Source organism: Dicentrarchus labrax, unplaced genomic scaffold, assembly GCF_905237075.1.
Source record: "Dicentrarchus labrax unplaced genomic scaffold, dlabrax2021, whole genome shotgun sequence".
In the NCBI taxonomy this organism is placed as follows: Eukaryota; Metazoa; Chordata; class Actinopteri; family Moronidae; genus Dicentrarchus; species Dicentrarchus labrax.
The window spans coordinates 13,626,783-13,648,762 of record NW_026136717.1 but is presented as its reverse complement, the minus strand read 5'-3'; the positions used below and the strand labels follow the sequence as shown (position 1 = coordinate 13,648,762).

Sequence of the window (21,980 nt, the reverse complement as noted above, 5' to 3'; positions counted from 1 at the left end):
CAGATCACATGAAAATGATGGAAATGTTACTTAGCAATAAGTACAATATTTCTCTCTTCACATAAGTAAAGCACAAACACCTCAAACCTGAGCTTAAGCTGTGCCTGAATACCACACCACTTTTCTTGCATTCATCATTTAGGCGCCATGTTTAACGTGTGGAAATAAAAGAATAAAGATAACCAGTTTTTCCTAATACTTCTAAATTCATCACCCTTTCATAATCAATATTGGGCTAGTTACTCAAAAAATGTAATTTATCACTCATTACTTATGTTCGTTACTCTTTTCAAAAGTAATGTTATTACTTTACTTATTACTCTCTGCCAACAGTAATTAGTTACACTAATATATTCCTTCTCTGTTTCACCCCACAAAATTGGTTATTTCCTCCACAGTTACAAAAATGAAACCAAGGATTATAACTGGATTGTTGGATTTCATTAAAACTAAAGTTGTAAGTAATTACTTTTAAATAAAGTAAATTACATTACATTAAATTACATTTAAATTAATATATTATTACTAAAATGTATTAGTAATTAGTTACACTAGTAGTTACTGGGTAAAGTAATGTTATTAGTAGTAAAGCCTTACTGCCCATCACTGCTGATAAAGCTCTGATATCCTGTCGGAACAAACATTTTCATCCCGGAACCAAAATCCGCTGTCTCATGTTTCCCCCCAGCACCGCGCGCCGACCCTCCTCAGTTGCTAAGTAACCTCTGCAGGGGGCGGCTGCCGCAGCGGCGGATGCTACCACCGTCCCGCACATCAAAACCGCGCCGTTTCAGACGCAGAGCGAACCGAGCTCCGATGAAGAGGATGGACGACGGCACCGAGTTATCTCTGACCATCGCTCAGATAGTCCAGCGGCTGAAGGGAAGCCATTTACACTCCCAGATAGAGAGACAAGCCAAAGTGAGTAAGGGTTTGTTAGCATGTGGCTAACGATGCGGAGCGGGCTGCTGTCAATCTCAGAGTGTCGTAAACTGTTGAATTTGTAACTTCCTTAGTTCGTCTCAGTGTAAGAATACAGCACAACAGCTACTTCATTTGTACAAAGAAAAACTTTATTTAATTCTTCCCTTAGGAGTGTTTACATCAGCCTGAGATTAAATTAGAGTCCCTTAAAGAGGACGTGCGCAGTTTTCTCAAAACATCAGGTAGGGACACACACACACACACACACACACACACACACACACACACACACACACACACACACACACACACATTTCCACAAACTCACTGCTTACTGTTATAAAAAAAACTATAAATGTATCTTTCTGTGTGGTGATAATAACTTATTTTAATATTTTACAGGCTGGGAACGAAAGCTACAGAATGCAGTGTACAGAGAACTGCATGTGTAAGTTATATTCAGTGTGTGTGAAGCAACAAACACAGCAAACAGACCTGTATACACACACACACACACACACACACACACTGACACCCAATGACCTGTATACACACACACACACACACTGACACCTATTAGGAGTCAATGTCATTTCTGTGGTTTGTAGTTGAACCTCATCACATTTGCAAATACGATGCATGAAATTATCAATGTTTAATTAATGTAGACAGTCAAAATACGCAGTTAGATCTTTGAATAATCTCAGGAATTTCCCCGGCAGATTTCAGGATACCATACCCGCATAGCAAAATTTGGTCTTAGCCCACTTTCAGTTGGCCCAAATACAGCGATGAATTACAGTCCACAGATGGATCTGGTTGTCATTTATGTAGCCATATCTCAGCCAAGTGACTCTCCTCCCTTTTTATGAGCACTGCATATAGTAGAAAAAGAGATAATGAGGGAAATCAGCTGGGCCTGTGCACCGAAAACTTGTAAACCACTTACAAGTGTATGGGCCAGACATATTTTTCTACGTGGGTAAGATTGTCAAGTGTAAATTGTCCCTCATTGGAGTGGCTACTCTGTTAGATATGAAGCAAATAGACTGTTTCACCCATTCTACTGCTGGAGGGTTGAAGTGTCTGTAACACCTTTAAGCACCTCAGAATAGTTTGGGATTTAAGAACACACCCACGTTTTTAGCTTGAATCATACAGTTGCGGACTAATAGAAAAAGAGTGGCGTAAAGATTCATCAGTTCGACACTTAACTGCACATCATTATGTCCCTGCAGCAACGATAAACACTTCTCCTCTCTTGGTCCTTTTATTATTGTTTGGTCTAAAGCAACACACATTTATATACACTCATATTAAGAGTTATCAGGCCCTGTGAGTGATATACAGATTTTTATAAAACATTTTAAAGTTTTGTTTCATATGTTTATTTTTGTTATTTTTACAAAAACAAAACTCCCCACAGAAATTGAGGCTATCGAGTGATTATTACATGGTGGTTAACTTCAAGTGTGGAAAATTACTCCCCAATAATTCAGATTTATGTTTCCTTCTGGTTCTCTTTAATAATCTCTATTAAAATCAAACAGCTCAATGGCTTGAAAACTCTTTAAACTTCAATAAACAGCTTTGAAAAGTGTTTCTCGACTGCACTCTCTTACCTTTGAGGGTAACATACCGTCCCTGCTCTCTCGAGGCTCAGACTGAAACATGGGACACTTAATGCTTTGCTTTTAAAGGATGACATATAACATTGACTAATGCCTCCACGGCCATTAGTCAGCCCTATGTGCTCTTATAGGTGTTTAGATTAGGCTGACCATTGTTTAACGCACTGAGACCTTGAGTCATTCAATATGCCCTGAGCGTGCCTAGTGCCTAGTGGGGAAAAGACATGAGACAATTACTGAATCTGGTTTAGATGCGTTCTGACTCATCTGAGCACCACATGCACGTACAATAATGGTGGCCGACCGCCTGTTTTTATAGAAAAAATCTCAAATTTTTATTAGCCTTTTGTTTGACAGCTTACTTCTCTCGAGAACTTTAACGCAGCCCTTTGTGAGAAATGTGTTGTTTGTGTTCATAGTGGCTTCAGTCCCTCAGAGCTGTCAGCGTTTTGGTTGAAAACACAGCAGCTTTTTCTGATGTATTTACTGTACTCGATCAACCCTTCTTCTTCTTCTTATGTACTGTAACGCTCCTCGCCCATTCCCCCCCGCTCTTGTGTTTGCTTATTCTAGCCAGCTGCCCCCAAGCCATCCCTCGGCTCCTCCAGAGCATCTCAAAGAGCCGCTGGCCTACATGCGCAAGGCACAGGTCAGTCTGTCAGCTCTTATCTCCGTCACTCCTCGCTCGTTCCTCATCTACCTCTCTGGCGCTTTGTCTTTTTTTTTTTGCTAGCCGTAATTCAGAGACCCCTGATTCTTCTCATTATCGCCTAGGTATTTGTAACACGGTGTCTGAAGCCAAATGTTTGTGTGTGTGTGTGTGTGTGCATGTGTGTGTTTGTGTGTGTGTGTGTTTGTGCTCTCTTACACAGGCCAGCTGGGAGAAGCGCGTCCTCAAAAGCCTGAACAGCATGAGTACAGAGCTTGAAGTGCCTCTGGCTCGCATGGTAGCTAAAATATTGTCAATCATAACCAACATAGTAGAATTACAAACGCTCTTAATTCAGGTTCTCTGGCAACATCCGTGTAAAGGCCTTCAAAACATTGCATTTTGGTCATATTGTGGTATTGTTTTAGCATATTTATGCGCATGGTGCATCTTATCATTATTATGGCTAAGTTTGACAATAGCCAAGAGCTAGTGCAGCCCTGTTCAGAGAGTCGTAGCTATGAAGCTGTAGACTGAGAATAAGCAGGCAGTGAATGCCAATCTACGATCAAAGAACCTCATTTCCAATGTGACATTGTCGAGATTTATTCTGTTTTGGCTGTATGGCGTTTGTTTGTTGAAATTCTCTCTTTACACCCACTCCACAGAGGCCCGCAGTGGAGCAGAAGGAGCTCACCAACAAATGGAACGAGATGGGCACGGATGAACCAGGTCTCGAGACATTACCCAGGGGTTTGGCCCCTGAGCAGTCTGCCTTTTATGAAAGATTAGTGTTGATGTATCTGTGTGCTCGTGCATCGGTCATTTTACATCAGCTTAACACATCTCTGAACCAGATCTACCGCTTCCATGTTTGCCTTTTAACTGGTATTTATCCAGGGAAGGTTTTCGTAAGGACCAGGGCTTGACTGGGAAACATCTGAAAAGTATTAAGTGTTGTTTCCAGATGTAGTTCCTGGTTTTCTTTCTTTACAGATAGTTGCTTGGGAATATTAGGTCTGAAAGATCCAAAATACGGCCTTGGACACACCTGACAACTTGAGCTGCCCAGAGCCACATTGCTAATTATTACTCACTTATGAAAACCTCAGTCGTTGGCTCTCAATGAACCAACCCTTTGCACCTCAAGCCAGTACATTTACAAGAACACGTTAACCTGGTGTCCTAACAATGCTATCACAGCTCAGTGGCGTATAATAACATTTAGGATGTGCCGTCCCCCGGCTATAAACACTTTGGACTGGGAATATAGAAGCTGTCCAGACTCCTTGGACGGAGCTGCGATAACGCACAGCACCCCTCCTTCCGTCCCAACCTTAATGTGCCCTCGTTCTGGGGTTGACACAGCACTTGAATTTACTGCCGCGCTACAAAGACAGTGGATGGAAGTCCCACTTAAAGCGGCCCTATGCTGTTCTTTTGACTTCTGTAGAAAGGGGGCAGCTTCCGTCTGTGCGTGTGTCACAGACGGAGTACATTCAAGTTCAGGTTGATTAAATGGACTGTATGGTTGGATTCATTTGTATAGTCTAGGATTTACAGCTGTTAAAGCTGTTCTGAAATTGCATGTGTAAACATTGTGTACATGAAGCAGCTGGAAGTACCACTTACAAAGTGTGCTCTTGTAAGTGGTACTATCAGCTTATGTATTTTAGAGGTCCAGTAATGTCTCTGTGTCTGCAGATTTAAGTCGCTTTAGGCCTGTCTACGCCCCTAAAGACTTTCTGGAGGTAAGCAGATTTCTTGCAGCTTAGAGTATTAAGTTTATTTTATTCCACTTAAAGATGAGCTGGAATTTTAAGTAAGAAAGAAATGATTAGATTATACCATATTACCGCTTTCCACACAGGTGTTAATCGGCTTGCGGAACCCAAATCATGATAGCAGCGAGGACGTCAGCATCAAGAGCCACTGGGGTCTCATCCAGGTCCCCCTCAATGTCAGGGACATCCCACAACTGGTAGGGATCCAATTGGATGGATATTCATTGTGATTACTCGTGTGTGTGTGTGTGTGTGTGTGTGTGTGTGTGTGTGTGTGTGTGTGTGTGTGTGTGTGTGTGTGTGTGTGTGTGGTGTGTGGGTGTGGGTGTGTGTGTGGGTGTGTGGGTGTGTGTAGGTGTTTTGTCCCTCAGTGCCCTAGTAAGTTCAATGCATATAACAGTACAGCCTAGTCAGCTGGCACAGGAACTTTTAAATCTATGTATGTGTTTTTTTTAACTCTCAGAGAAGGGCCTACTCAGAGCTGAACCTGACCAGTGGGCAGTTGGGGATTGATGACCATGCACACATCCATCCAGGTATTTACCAAAAGTTCACATACATCTCATGCACCATAGTAGTTAAAGGAATAGTTGGATATTTTGGGAAATCAGCTACAATAAGCTAGAGCCAGCAACTGGTTAGCTTATCTTAGCTTAGCATAAAGACTGGAATTAAGGGGAAAACAGCAAGCCTGGCTCTGTCCAAAGGTAACAGAATCATCCTAGCAGCACCTCTGAAGCTCACTAATTAACATGTTGTATCTTCTTTGTTTGGACAGACATGATAGGGGTATTGATCTAGAACTCTTGGCAAGAAAAACATTGGCCATCTTTCCTAAAATGTTAAACTAGTCCTTTGTTCAGTGGTTTCTGCATCCTGTCACCATGACACGTAGCATGCAGGGTACTGAGTCATAGCTGAATCATTGCCTGTTGGAATAGTGGTTTTGACATTTGGCAGCTTAAATGACTTTTTACTATTGACTCATCGACTATTAAATATAGAACATATAATATACGATATATATTATAACATAAGCAGCTTTTGAATAGACCTAAACACATTTTTTATTCTAGCCGTAATGAATTGGTAATACTCTGAAATAAATGTGTTTACCTAATGAACACTGGGGTTAAATGGTGTGTATACCACTCCGGCCTCATATCAGCTTGTGTTCCTCTCCTGTGCCACATGGCTGCCTGGGTTTTCTCAAACAATATCTCTGTTAAGTCCAGATATTGACATTGTTACAGTCTGGTGTTTAGGCTTTAAATAGAATCGTATCCACCATCTCTGTGTTTGTAAATCAAAGAGATAACATTAGTTTGAAAAACTGTGCCACTAGCAGACCCTTATTGACGCGTCTCTCTCTCTTTCTGTCTTTTTTTTTTTATCCCTGCACAGATTTGTTTGAAAATGAGTATGTTCAAATCGGGAAAAAAGGTTAGTATTTGTGGTTTTAAGTTGTTTTTATGTGACATTTCTTTCTGTAAATGTTTTTTTTGTCATTCTAATTCTTTAATTGAGGTATTTAAATGCACAATTGTGGGACATTTCTCTACAAATAGATGTAAATCAAGTAAGGTCCAAGCAACTTAGAACAAAAAGCAGCAACCAGAGGCTTGTTGGAGTCTCATTACTCATCATTCATTATTCATTAGTCATCATTATTAATACTGATTGAGTCAGTATTTACTCCCTTGAACTTGATATTAAGTAGAGGAACCTTGTCTGTTTATCTTCTGTTATGTAGTTTAGTGTTTTATATTAACTTAGTATTACTTAATTTAGACCATTAGAGAGGTTTTATTTTAACATTAAACTCTTTTTTTTCTGGAGAATCCAAAACATCTAATTATAACTATCTGTTTTTTAAAAAAGCTGAAAGAGGGGCCAATACTTTAGGTACTGCTATAAAAAGTAAAAAAGATCCCATTGATACATATGTACACGTGTTTTTTTTTTTGTACTCCAGTTTTTGGAGCCAAGTGATCAACAGATTATCTAATATTGTCTTCCAAACATTGTATTGCTGAATGATGATTCTTCTATTAATTTATTAAACCATCAAAAAGGATTTGCTTTGCCGGATTAACCGCCACCAAAAAAAATCCTCATCACAAGACGGGTACTACCACTTACTCTATCCATTAACCAATGTGTTGTCCTCCCTTCATAATGTATTAGTCACTGAATTATCAATTGCATCTGTAAACAATACTAAAGGGGAAATATTAGAGCTGCTGGTGCATCATTTGGTGATATCTTTGATGTAAGATACCACATCTTGATATGTGGAGAGACAGTCATGATATGCCATATTAATGCGTGTGAAAAGATGAACTTCTAATTTTCGTGAAATGGCAAGGAGGGTGGGTTTTCTTTCTTTTCTTTCTTTCTTTACTAAAATATATATGATTTGTTTATTTGTAGGTTTAGACCACCTTGCGGAGGTGGCGTGAAAAAGTAATCCAAAGTTTATATAGTATATGGAGTGTATATATGTGCATGAAGTCAGTGTATTAAGAAATATATTTGACTCACTGACCACCATATATGCACAGAAAATCCCCAAAGTCAGCGCCCGTGAGTCCTCCTCTTTACCCTGTCAGGTGCCTTAACCGGCATGAGAGACACTTCAACTCTTTTCTCATTGCTCTGCTATGAACCCAGTGTAAACGGCGACCTTATTATGGACACCAATCAGACATCAATCGACAAGAAGCTTAAAAACACAAGCTGTATTTTATATACACAGCCACGAGGCCCTGTTCCACTATTTTACCCTCGGTTGGCTGTGTGCTGGCTGCCGAGCTGCGAGCTGTATTCCAGACCAAGTGTTAAGAGCACTCAAATAGGAAATTTAAGAGCCGAGGAGTGTGTTCGTTTATGTTATGACTGGCCAGCACCTTAAGTCAAGGGCAGTGTGTTTTTGGCTACTGTCACAACAGAGATTTAGGATAGAATGGACATGTGTTTCCAGCATGTGCCTGAGTGTTTTTATGAAAGTTATGTAATAACTAATCACCGTTATGGGAATGTCTGTGTTATAATTTTTTTTTATTGTTTATACATTTTCAGAGAGATAGAATGAAATTGTGAACCTGTGTGTACGTTTGAGCGAAGCCACGAAATGACGCTATGCTGCAGCCTGCCCACTCTTTTAGTGTTATGATTTTTAATTGACATATTTGTGGTGGTTTTGTAGTCCCCATTCAAATATATGTTTTTGTTTTTGTCCTAATGTCATGCTTTCCAAGTTTTCTTGGAAAAAACAAACCTCTTAACACACAGAGTTGAACTGCCTGCTTGTTGTCGTGCAGCCATTCAAGACATGCAGGTGTTGATTTTCCCAGCTGATTCAGTTGCCTCTGTAACATTTTGGATGACTTCACTGTTTATAGACATTATGTCATTCTGCGAGCAAATCAGGAGGCTTTCTATTGATTCTTGCTGCTCAGATGTATTCTTGTTTGGCAAGTCAAACTTCAAGAGTCTTCCAGTCTTTCATTTTTAGCTTTAAAATTGAGACCATGTAACTTTTGCTAGACGGTGGCCACAAGTGACAATTATGGTATCGTGCAAAATGTTAAAAATATACTGTAAGAGTAGCACAAGTAGAGAAGAGGTGTAAAGTCAGTTATGCGACAAAATCTAGTTATCTTTTGCCAACATTAGCCGTTGTAAGCAAGACTGTAGTGGCAGAACCCATGAGTGTATTGAATTGAACAATGATGTGTTTTTTTGCTTATCAATTCAGCTTTTGATGCGTTGTCATTTCTTCTTTCAAAAATATTTAATTTCAAAGACTTTGGCTTGTATGCAACATTGAGAAAAGCAGCAAATCATCAGGTGCTGAGTTTTTACCATTTGTGCTTGATAAATGATGACAAGGAATAGTTCAGAATGAGAAGATTGTTACCACTTTCGTGTGTATCAGTTAAATATCAAGTTGCAGCCAAAAGGCGGTTAGCCGAGCGAAACAACTTGCCTGGGTCCGTCCACAGGTAACAAAATCCACCTACCAGCAGCTCTAACAGTCATAACTCAATATGTTATGTCCTGTTTGTTTGCACAAGTGGTGGTTTTACAAGGCAAGGTTTGTGCTGAAGTATTTGTTGGCATTACTTCTTGGAGTCTTTTTGCCATCGCAAGGTTGCCTGGCAACAGAAACTCCACAAAATAACTGCTCCCGGCCAAGAAATAGTGCTAAACTAAGCTAATCCTGGCTCCAACTCCATACTCCTAATTGATCTTTCTGTCTCCTGCACCCGCCTTCAATTGTTCTCTTTTGCATCCAACTTTCTTTTTTTTTTAATATGTCTAGTTGTCGTGGAGCAGGACAGTGCGGCAGCGCAGCAGTACAGCAGGCAGGGCTGTCCCACTGGGCTACGAGCAGACCTGTGGGCCCTCATCCTTAACTCTACGAACCAGCCACAGGTTCTACATTCATACACACACACACACACACACACACACACACACACACACACACACACACACACACACACACACACACACGCAAACACACAGCTGAGTTGCACCCTGGGGCCGACTGTCAGTGTTTGTTATAAAGCAGCCGTGCACACACAGCTGCAGTGATTCCCAGACTGCATGTTTACAATTACTGCAATTTCCAACTGCAGAAATTTCACAATTTATGGTTGGGTCGTCTTTGGGCCTCTTGTTTATTTGTTTCAGCGGAGAATTCTATTGCACTGTTCATTTTTTATCTGGGGATTTACACCCTACGGTAATAAACCAACATACGGGACACCAACTGACCTACAACTTCTACATAATCTGCGTATTATCCCCTGCCCTGTTTATCTTAGCTCACTGTGGCTTGTCCCATGTGTACAAATGCTAAGATAATCAAATGCTGGCGATTTAGCACAGTTAGCCCAAACAGAGCAGCTGCCTGCCTGTGTGGCAAAGTGCTGTGTAAACGCTGGAGTCCAGAGCCTCCTCTTGAGGCCAAGTCGATAAAACAATGCTTGTGATGGGAAGATTGATTTTCTGAGGGAGAGTTACAGGGACCTGACTGAGGTCTGGAGAGTGTTAGCGTGGCTCTGGACAGCACAAGGGCAAACACATTAAACAGTCAATTGGCTCAGGACGGTATGTGCATTGTCTGTTTTTTTTTTATCAAGCTTTACAAACACCAAAAAACCTAACGTGAGGGTTCTTTGTCTGTTCATCCAACACAAGTCTTCTCTGAAGAAATCATGTGAATCTGAGTGAGGGTGGTGTCACATTTGTCTGCCATCATGCCTCATTTTAGGTCGATTTTATTCATTACAGATGCAGCAATAGTCTACCGCAATGACCCTAATTTCCCTAAGATCAATTTTAAGGAGAACTTATTTTAAATCTCTTCCACTGATGCTGTCCATACCACCACAGTGGTTTCAGTGTTCTACCTCAGCTGTCAAAATGACCATCTCTGTTTCTGTTCTCCTCACATCCGCAGCGCTGATCATTGCCAGGGCACTTCACAACTGTCATAGAGGACATTTTTATCGCTCCGTCCACTCTGTTGCCTGTTCTTTTGTTCATTTGTGATAACCCGTCTCAAACCGGAGACACGTTTGAGTTTAACCATGTGGTCGGAAACACGATACCTATTCATTAAGCTTGGTTTAATACTCCTGTCATCGCCGTCAGAATGCATGAAGTCGATTTAGTAGCATCTGTAAAGAGGGGGAACTGGAACTTGCATTATAGGATTAACACCAACTTAAGCAAACATTATGTCAATAACACCACACAGACTGGATTCTGGATATAATTTTTAAGTTATTGAACAGGTAAAACAGGTTGGATCTCTGCCCTTTCAGGACGTGATGCATTATGAACAGCTAATGGCCGGAGTCATACAACATGACCTGCTGGTGGACAACCTTATCTATAAGGTACACTCCACTATACTCACTGTTGACAAATATAAAGCTACATAGCCAAGATGTTACAGTAAATTAATAACAACTATTGCTAACTTTGGTTTTCTGGTATCATCATCAAAACATTTGTCTTGCGTAACATAAACTTTGATATCAATGTTGTTTTATGAGAATATTTTCTGATAGGGTTCACACAATCTCTGTATATACATATAGTAGTTATAGAACTTCTGTTTTCAAAATGTTTTTCTTTTCTTATACGAATAATTATTTAAAAGCTGCAACATTTGCTGTTTTCCTTTTGTTATTTAAGATAAAAAATGTAATTCCAAATGTCTTGCCCACCAGGATGTGAAGCTCACCGCCAGTAATGACGACTACTACTTTGTGTTTGAAGATTTCCTCTATCAGGTAGAGTCTACTCTCTCACAGTTCAGCTCAGACCAGTACTCTTGGTTAAAGCCCCTGAAAACTTGCTTTCCAATATCAGGTTTGTTTCTTATTTTCAGAGGATTAAAAACAAATAAAAACATAGTTATGAATATTATATTCCATTTCTGCCAATAGATCCCCCTGAATGTTACACACTGGGCCTTTCAAACTTGACTTTGGCAGTTTAAGTAAACCTCCCCAAACCTGTCATCACATTTTGATTAAAATATTGCTTAATTCTAATTGATACTTTGAAATATGTTACATCAACTTTTCCCAGGTGAGTTTTTCATAAGGGTAATAGCTTGTTATCACCTCTATTTATGAAGTCAGCATATCAACTTGGTTACATGCACTCCTACAAATACTCAATACAATCCCTGCTGTTCAAAATTAAGAGAATTATTTATTCTGGCTACCCCAAACATTAAAACATGTGTCCGTCCACTGTAAGGACAGTTACTGTATGACAGCATTCCTCTTTATTCATTAGCCTCTGGTAGTCACTGCTCTGTTTGCCCTTGGTTCTCCTCTGATAAACGTGCATATATACTCGGCAACCGGTTTATTCAGCAGCTGTTAACATGTCATTCTCCTTGGTGGCTAACCAATGGGTACACAAGTGTAGCAAGAACAAAGCTCCAGTATCACTGTCAATATTGGCCGATGGTAAACTCACTAGGCAGTGAAAGAATCTACTCATTGCAGGGTGAGCGTGGATTTACACAGGTGTTGTTACAATCTGGAGAAGTTGAGTAAGGGGAAAGTATGGGAAGTTCTTAAGAACATTTAAGACGTGCAATTCCCTAGAAATGTTAGAAGAGAAGTCGCACTGTCACTGTTTACAATGTGTTCATTTATGGTTTATTAAAATGTCCCCATCTGATTAGACTGAGTTTATACTAAATAAAATGCCTTTCTGGTCTTTTAACCTAAATTAAGGAGATAAAACATATACTGAGCATATACATATACAAGCCACTTTCATCATTCATTCAACATTTATTAAACTCCGTCCTAATACCTCCCAGTATACATGAATACCAATCACGAACAGAGCAAAATACGACGGTAGACCACCCTGTTTTTCTGTACCCAGAAATGAAATCATATTTGTACGGCATTCGTTTTCATTTAGGTTTTCCCAGTTAATGAAAAGATCCGCGAAGTCTGCTCATGTGACACTAACACATACTATATTTGGGAAGCAGAGGCACTTGTGAGTGTCAAATATATGGCCTTCCTGGAATTTTAGCCCACGTTGCATTGAAAGATGTTTCAGCATATTGCTAATGTTTCCACCCTTCCTTGAAATGATCATTTTACAGACATTGCAACTAGTACTGAATGAAGTCATGCTTCGGGCTGCACTATGAATGTGTGGGTATGAGCGGCATGAGTTTGATTTCATTGTTTTGTAATGCACAAGGGGCCACCATCAGAAAAGCCTGCTGGCATTGATTAAGTTAATTGATGATCTCGGAGGCATACGATTCTGATGGATTGGACAATTTGGAACCGGTTCTCGACTAGAAATGGTTCTTTATTCCCATCCCTAATCCAGCAGATACACTCCTTTATGCCCCCTGTATGACAAGGTCATTCAGGAGGCAGTCTAGACACAGGCTATTGTCCTCATGCGCTGTCATTTTCTGTAGTCTTGTACGAATGGTTGCCGGTCTCATTTTTGCCCAGACAAATTATTCCCCCCCGATGTAATTCATCTAAAGTGGCTGGGAAATGAAATCGCTTCTCAAAAAGACACAGAAATGGGACTGTAATGGAAAGAGCTCCCACTTATACGGTCATTTTGTGAAACAAGCAGCCACTCGAGGCTCTGTTACTATCTGCTCCAGTACCTAAAACGCTGGCTCCAGGTGTGCGGTGTGCTCGCTTTAATAGAATTTTTACTCAAGAGGAAGCAAGGCCGCTCAAGGTCAAGGTCTCCCTTATCCCCTGTCGTCAGGCAAGGATAATATTAGAATATTACACCATCTGCAAACTAAATCCAATATATGTTACTTATTCTTTAGTTTATTCATAAAAATGTGTGTGTGTGTGAACACGTTAAAAACCAAACCTGTGTTGTTCCCAGGTGTTGCTGTGTTTCTCGCGAGACACCGCCGTCTTGGAACACTTCAAATACAACAGTGCCACTCCTCCCAGATCCTACATCCAGGGTGAGACAATGTGCAATTCACCAAGGACACACACAAACACACACACACACACACACACACACACACACACACACACACGTCCACATGAACTGACATGAGTGCCACTTCACTCAGATGACCTTACACAACGTATCTGCTGAGATACCTGCGCGCGTACGTGACAGGAGTAATTGGGACAGACACACACACACACACACACACATACACACACACACACACACACACACACACACACAGTGCTGTAGGTCTTGGTTACTGATGTCTGTGTTTCTGTCTTACAGGAAAGGGAGGAGATGAGGAGTGTGCTGTTGTTTATCCTCCCAACGGTGAGCCTGCATGTTGACTGAATAAAAATTATACCATATCACATATAGTGAATTGGTTATCTGTGCAAGTTTTGTCTGAAAACTAAAATACATGTTGATTATCTACATTTATAATACAATAAGTGGTTATGTGTATTAACTGCACTGACTGAGAAATCTCCTTTGGACAGGTGTAATCCCTTTTCACGGGTTTTCAATGTATGGTGAGTATATTTTGCACTTCTCAAGGTTCAGTTCTCACACTAAGCTTGCAGGAGGAACACCCAAGAGCTAGATATAACTGTGTGTGTGTGTGTGTGTGTGTGTGTGTGTGTGTGTGTGTGTGTGTGTGTGTGTGTGTGTGTGTGTGTGTGTGTGTGTGTGTGTGTGTGTGTGTGTGTGTGTGTGTGTGTGTGTGTGTGTGTGTGTGTGTGTGTGTGTGTGGATTTGTGTGTTTTATCCCACAGTGGCACCTTTGTGTTTCTTGTACAACGAGCCATCCAAGCTGTACAGTGTATTCAGGGAAATGTACATCCGCTACTTCTTCAGATTACACTCCATCTCCTCCTCTCCCTCGGTAAGCTCACTGACGTACGCACGTACGTCAAGATACGAAAAAATACTGTTTGTGTGTTTACATCTGCACATCTACCTTCATGCATTCGCGCCTCCCGCAGGGTATAGTGTCTTTGTGCCTGCAGTTTGAGCGGCTGCTGCAGACCCACCTGCCTCAGCTCTTCTACCACTTACGACAGATTGGGGCACAGCCGTGAGTACACACTGCTTCATCCTACCTGTCTTTGTCATCCTGTTATTGTTCCCCAGTAAGGTGTGGCACCAACACTATTGAATGACAGGCTCAAAATGGCCATTCATCCACAGACATTAAATATGTAACTACTTAATTTAACAACAATATAAGGGACTGAGAACCAACAGAGAAAGAAATTACAATGTGACGGTGAATAGTGGATGTGTTGCTGTTGTATTCATTCATGTATCATCATTTCTGAAAGTCCTTTAACTGAACTTTTAAAACATGCCGTTACACACAAACCTGTACAGGGAAGTTTTACTACAAAAAAACAGATTGATTCAGTCCACAGAGTATCAGTGAAACTAAACAATGTCCTCATGTGTTGGGAAATGTTTCTGTGAACAATTTTCCTTTCCATGGATCCTGCTATCCTGAATGACTTGTTCTTCCTGCACATCTGCCTGTCTCTCGTGATAAATCTAAGAGACTTCCTTCATGAGGACAGTTCAGTATGCCTGTATTTGTTACAGCATTTCGACCCTGTCAGGTCCATGGAAATCATATATTCATCTTGGTCCTCCCTGTTGGCAAAGCTTTTGAGTCTGTTTCTATCAATATTTTTCAAACTAAATTGTAATGACCTACTGCCATCTTGTGGTGAATTACCGGAATCACAATTTCCTAGTCACAAAAACTAAACTTATTCATGGGGGCTAAAAAAGCCCTTTTGATCACTGTAGCACCATATGCAGTTGCTCTTACATACAAATACGCCACCTGTATATTATATTTAAAAAATGAGAATGGGGACAAAATAAAGAAGTGTGTGTTTAATCTGAATTCCCCTGATTAGTTCTCAGGAGAATCCGTTTTTGCTTCCTGCAGATGTCTAGCTCTGGTTGCCCTCTTTTATGTTTCGACTACCCAAACAGATGTTTTTATCTCCAGGTTGCGTATCGCCTTTAAGTGGATGGTGCGGGGCTTTTCTGGCTATCTGTCTACTGACCAGCTGCTTCTCCTCTGGGACCGAATACTGGGATATGACTCACTGGAGGTGGTTGCAGGTAAGAGTCGCTGCAGACTGCAAACTTCTGCAGCAACAGCCTTGATATTTGTACGGACACTATTATCATATTCTCATTCTGTTATCTCTCTCTATCTTAACCTCCTCCCCTTTGGTTTTCCCCTCTTCTTTCCCCACATGCCACCCTCTACTTCTCTCCTGTTACTTCTCCATGTCTGTTGCTCCTCCTCTTCCTCCAGTCTTAGCAGCAGCTGTGTTTGCCTTCCGCGCCGAGAACCTGATGGAAGTGACGTCACTGGCCTCAGCTGAGGTGGGTGCATGACTTGTGCATGTGTGTGTGTGTCTGAAGCCATGATTCCAGTCCCCCCCCCCCCGCACATACTCCTGGAAGGCTGTAAATAGCCGTTGGTGACCAGCCAGTACCAGTAACCCAGTCTTCTGCATGCACATGTCTGAAAAAATGGCTGGCTGGACACTTAAGAACCTTCACCCTTTACCACGCCCTGTGTATCAGCCCGCCAACACTCACAGGAACAAACTTGCATTTTCACAAAGCCTATGGACTGTTGGACAAGACATAACAGATGCCATCTTTCTGCAACACACAACTGACAGCTAAATGAGCGTGTTCGCTACGAGCTTCTGCATCATAAGATAAGATAAGATGGACCTTTATTGACACAGCAGCATACGGCAATGTAGTGCAAAAAGTAGAGTACAGAAGTGGAGGTACAACATCGTCACTCTTGTTGCACTATTACAGCAATATAATTCTTGTGCATGCCTAGTGCGGGTATAACCCATATACCCATACTGTGATACCACTATCACATGACTGAAACCAAGTATAAAGCATGCAATGACTCGCCTCACTTCCCCTAAGGGTGAGGGGGTTAAACTACAATATGACGCATAGGGGCGACAAGCTGATCTCCTGCGCTAAGATGCTAGCCGGCACTATTTACTTGCTCATTTACCACCTGCCTCTGCAAAGAGAGGAGATATCATAACATACTGCTCCTTATCTTATATTTAGAACCTCAGGCCCAGCGTTGAAATATTATACCCTCTCTCTGAACACGATAGGGGCCCTAAATTTAATCTCCCACCCATCCCAAAAGGACAGAGTGGGGAGTGGGTGTACTCTTAAGCGAGGATTGTCACTTCCCAAGGATCCTGCATCATCATTATGCCCATCGTTCTGTGTGGTTCTTTTTTTAAATCTTGAAATATGTCCCTTGAGAAGGGGGGAGGGTGCGTGCTTTATAGCCCTTCTCGTGGGCTGGGTGGGCTATGGCAAGACTGCTTTGGTCAGGAGGGGTGAGGATTTAGATGACAAAATCTTATGTGTGTTTTGTTTGACACACACACTTGCAGGCCGTCCTCGCTGACCTTTCCACTCTGAAGGTCATACCGCTCATCCAGATCTTTCTGTTCGCCACCGCCATCTGAGAAGCACGGATAACTACAGATACGTACGCACCGCTTGGAGGATAACTACAGAAATGCCACTTTGCAATGCCATTACCACAACCAACGCTATTAATCATCGATCTAGAAACACGTGTGACATATTAGGAAATAATGAAGGAAAACTTACACAGGCACACTTCATCTTGCACTGGTTCAAGCAAAAAAAAAAAAAAAGCCAAACTCTTTAGCATGGATGCACCATAAATAGTGAATACCCTGTATCATATTATTAGATATTATACAGTATGTAAGTATAGCCTACAGACCAGTAAGGTTAAACTAACCTCCCTTAAGCCATATGCTCTGCAGGAAAGATGATACGCGCAGCTCAGATCAGCTGAGAAGCTGGTTAGGTGATGAGTTGCATGAAGCAGTAATTGTATTGCGATAACAGCGTGAGAGAGAGAACAACAGAAACATCTCCAAGCTTGGCTAATGAAGTGTTAATTAGCCACTGCAATTTACCCTGCTCCGTAGCTCCTGCTTGTTATAACACTATTAATGCTGTTGGTGATGAATGAGGAGATGCGAGGCATTAGCCAGCGTGTTGAAAGAAACAGTCAAAAGACACAAACTGGATTAATATGTAACTTATATGATTAGAAGCTGCTGTGTGTGCACATAATGTATGGTATTTATGAAGACATTGCATATTAGTGCACACTTATAGGACATTTAGCACCTCCAGTGCCAGTATTTATTTAATTTCATCATGAACATTTTATGCTTGTTTTTCATTTTTAAATTATGCATTTAATTCCTGAATGTATACGCCTGTTTTTTTTTTTTTACTGCTTAGAAAATCGTGTATGTCACCTTTTGATTTAAATGCAGTCATTTTTTATTATGTATTTTATTGTATAACAGTATTCTTTGTCAGTCAATGCCAATGTCTTTCATCCAACACAATTTTATGTTTATTGCGACCTCAAATAACATTTTCTTTTTTTTTTTTTTAAATAAAAAGAAGTTTTGTTGAATTGCTTCCTCTGAGTTATTATATAACACCTTGAAATGTTTGCCAGCTTCTCAGTCAACTCTCACCTCAGTACATCGCAGCCTGATCGTTCCTGCTCCTTGGTTGAATATTTCTCTTTGTTTGTGTGACAGGGTAAATATTTGGAGAGGGTGTGCTGTAATTTGGAAGCTCACCATAGGCATTTCGAGAGAAGGCAGGATTTAGTGACAGGTAGCAGCATTGAAGGACCTCACCATCTTGCGCCCCCCCCTCTCCACTGCCCTAATCCTACATGTAGCATCTGCTGTAGTCCTCCCTCGTTGTTGGCTGCCTTCCTCTTTGCTGCCCCCTCTGCGGGCTCGTATCGAATTATGCTGTTCTTCCCTTTCCTCTCTCCCTCTCTCTCTCTCTCTCTCTCTCCTGATTCCTGCTACATCTGCCACCTGTCTACTAGGACTCCCATGGCTTTTATCATACACCTCCTATCCCCCCCTTCCCTTCAATTGTCTCAGGAGGGGGGGCTCTGTTCCTCCTGAGACAACTTTTACCTGCTGTGTAGTTCACACAGAGGTCCCTCCTGGTGGCTGATGTGTTGCATTGCAGGGAGATGTGCTTTCTGTCCATCAACGCTCTGAGGTTGGCCACCGCTGACAGATTTCTCACTGAGAGCCGTATCGAGTACAGTGAACTTAATAAGTGTTTGGACAGCAGTCAGCAGTAGTCTTGTTCTTACAACTGATGATATTAAATGAAACTATGAGGCTAGATTTTCAAATTGAACAGTACATAGAGACGGCTATGTAATATCCAAGATTATAATAACATAAATTTTTCTTCCTGTTTGGCATTTAAATACATATGAAATACATGTAATCGGGTTATAAGCAAAACATGTCTTAAAGATGCACCTGACCAAAATAAAAACCTTGGATTTCTCATCAGAATCAAGTAGTTCAGTTGGCAACAACATAAAAGACAAGCCAAATATGCATAGGACAGTATGAGCTTCACACACCACAGACCGCCAACCCTCAATGGATGCAAAATAAAAGTATTGTGGGAAAACTAAGAAAGTTGGGCAGGTCAACTGCAATAAAAGCCATATGCAATGGCCACCTAAAGCTGGAGTGTGTATTAAGGTCTACTCTGTACTATAGCACTGATTTCTTCCTGGTCCAACTCTTGGAACAGATGGAACAGATGTGCTGTTTTAATCAGTGCTGTCTACACAGTGTGGTCACAGGGATTTTTCTAGGGAACATTTTATGAAGAAGATGTTTGCTACTCTTCTGTCTCTGATTTTACATTTGTGCACTTATTTGTTATTGCTTTATATTTATATATAATTTATTGTTTTTTTTTTTAATTTTATTTTACAGATGTGCCATGCACTTTAATTTGTACATCACTTTGGTCCACTCTGGTTGTTTTAAATGTGCTATATAAATAAACCCGATTTGATTTGATTTGAACAGATGTACCTAAATTAAAGGTCCTTTGACAAATTCTTAGCAATTCTGTGGTTTATATTTGTTTTTGTCCTTGACATGGAAATATCAAGTGCTGTTTTTAACAGAAGCAAGCAAATTAATATTGAAATGAGCCTCTACACAATTTACATGGGATGGTTGTGGCAGTCCCTGGGCACCCACTATTGGAAGCCTCGGCTTTATGGAAAATCCTGGTTGTGGATGAGTAGGGAAGTTCATTCTTGACTTTGGAAAGAGTAGTTTGACAAAAATCATCTCAACTCCATGGTCCACTTAGTAACTTTCTTACTTTTTCTCTGGAAAAATATGTTGAGTGTGAGTGAGTCAAGCTACTGGTTCCAATCCTTTTTTTGGACAACAATCACACATGTTTACAGCTACATCTCAGTTAATTACCCTGTAATAAATACCTCATGTTGGGTCTGATTACATTATTTACATTTACACAGCTTTTTTTTTAAATTAATATTCTTCAAAATACACTAAAATGTCAGTCCTGTCTCAATTAATTAGCTGCTGTCTCAGACATCAAAGACACCAATGCAAAAGATGGATGGATGTGACTGCTGCCTTAATATTTAATACTAAATACTACTTATAGGAAATAAATGTTATTACTATTAGTAGTGTGAGGTGTGGGTATTATTGTTATTATTAGTGGTGGTGGTGTTGGTAGTTGTAGTAGTAGTAGTAGTAATGGTAGTATAGGGTGGGGTAGGGGTACATTTTGATGGGACCCAGAACTACCAGTTAGGCCCCAGGTAACTGGCCTAAAATAAAAAGGCGGCAGATGGTTATAAAGTAAAAATAAAAAATAAAAAACATGACTTAATCAAGAGCACTGCTATAAAAAAAACCACAGCTGTATCGTCCTTTAACGTCACTTTTTCCCGCGGTGAACATCTTCAAAACAGACACACAAAAAAAGAGTGCCGCCTGAACCAGCCAATCAGGCTCTGCCATGTTGGGACACTCCAGCCAATGAGAGCGCTCAGCCGGGAGGACAAGTTGCGTGGCCCTCCGGAGTGGCGACTTGAAGAACAATGAAAAGCTCGGTTATCATCCTCCGCGTCACCATGACTGGAGAAAAAACGCTAAGTTTCTGAAGAGGGACTCCCTCCGTTTTGGAGGCGGTTCAAGAGTCCCTTTAACCCCCCCACAGCTGGGCCAACAACACCCGGCAGCAGTGAGTCGCGTTGCCCATTAACCACCGCATGAAACCCGGCGTTGCATGGTAGCGAAGCCCCCCTATCTCCTCTCCTCTCTCCAGCTGAATTTCAGAAACAACAAAAACAATTCCCGCCGGTGGTGCCCTGCACGCGGCGGAGCGAAATTAAAGTCCTGTCTCTCTCCCCCCCCTCCTCCTCCTCCTCCACCACCACCTTCACCTCCTCCTCCTCCTCTACCTCCTCCTCCTGATGTCAAACCATTTTGCATACTGACTTCCGCCCCGCTTGGCTCTTCCCTCCCTCGGTCCGCATCAGCCGGCGAGCAGCTAATATGACAGGAGGGTACAGTATCACACCCGAAGCCCACGAGAAGCTTGACTTGAAAACTTCATTTAGTAAGTAGGCGGATGTCGTGCGCGGTCGATATAGGTCGGAGAAGGATTAGGGGAAACGGGGGAAGAAGCGAATGTATCTTTTGATGCAATGGGATTTGCTACTTTCGTGTGAAGAGGCGGACCTATGAGACGCTGCGAGTTCAATATGCTGAAGCTGTCCCCGGTGTTTGTATACTGTACGTGGAAGTACAGAGACTATTTTCTTCCAACTCACCGGCCTACGTGAGGATTCAATACAGCACTTGGTATTATTATTATTATTTGTGGCTCACGGATATCCGCGGTAGAAAAAAAAGCGACTATATTTCTTTCTGGTTTTTTTTATTTTTTGTTTTGTTTTGGACAGGGAATTTCTTCAGACAGGGGTTGCATGTGCTTTGCTCCTTAGCTGCCTGTATATGCGCTACATTTTGTTAGTTTAATTTTTTTTTTGTTGTTGCTATTATTCGATATGGGGGTCTGGCTTGTAGCTCACCTTACTGAAACAGCCAGTGATGCCATTAGAGGCTATTAGAGTTTTTTTTTTTTTTTTAAGAGGAGGGGGGGGGGGGGTCTTCTTTCAAAGTAGTTTGGCTTGACGTTGACCCACTATGAACTGTTATTTTGTTGGTATTTTTCCCGCTCCTGTAAGGTTTTGTGTGTGTGTGTGTGTGACAGCAATGGTTGCTCTTGTTTCAGCTGTTAGCCGGTAGGTTTGCAAAAACTAGTCTACTGCGGGATTTTTTTTATTTTTTTTTATTTATTTATTATAATTTTTAAAAACTTGGTGCATTTTCCAGGTGACACCACACATTTCTACTTCTGCTTAAAAAAAAGACTGATTCTTATTCATTTTGACCGGCTGTAGCTGTGTGACACAAATCTTTTTTTTTTTTTTTTTGTCGGGATTCCCCCCCCAAACACCCC

At 41.2% G+C, this 21,980-nt stretch overlaps 1 protein-coding gene across 1 annotated transcript; it reads left to right on the top strand.

The window, feature by feature from the left end:
* Positions 1-708: 708 nt before the first annotated feature.
* Positions 709-18,045, top strand: tbc1d19 (TBC1 domain family, member 19). Its single transcript, XM_051375442.1, has 21 exons — positions 709-921; positions 1,094-1,166; positions 1,327-1,372; positions 3,129-3,204; positions 3,428-3,502; positions 3,873-3,936; positions 4,909-4,955; positions 5,075-5,185; positions 5,452-5,524; positions 6,393-6,431; positions 9,316-9,428; positions 10,829-10,903; positions 11,240-11,302; positions 13,419-13,503; positions 13,785-13,829; positions 14,000-14,032; positions 14,276-14,385; positions 14,486-14,577; positions 15,514-15,629; positions 15,829-15,899; positions 16,967-18,045. Exons 1-21 carry the CDS (start codon positions 754-756, stop codon positions 17,039-17,041), a joined length of 1,650 nt encoding a protein of 549 aa, XP_051231402.1. The 5' UTR covers positions 709-753; the 3' UTR covers positions 17,042-18,045.
* Positions 18,046-21,980: the final 3,935 nt, after the last annotated feature.

Excerpts from the sequence above, each read along its gene's own strand:
- tbc1d19 (XM_051375442.1), top strand. The coding sequence starts at position 754 with ATGCTACCACCGTCCCGCACATCAAAACCGCGCCGTTTCAGACGCAGA. Across the intron at positions 922-1,093 it reads AGATAGAGAGACAAGCCAAA|GAGTGTTTACATCAGCCTGA; the intron begins GTGAGTAAGGGT and ends TTCTTCCCTTAG. Across the intron at positions 3,937-4,908 it reads GATGGGCACGGATGAACCAG|ATTTAAGTCGCTTTAGGCCT; the intron begins GTCTCGAGACAT and ends CTGTGTCTGCAG.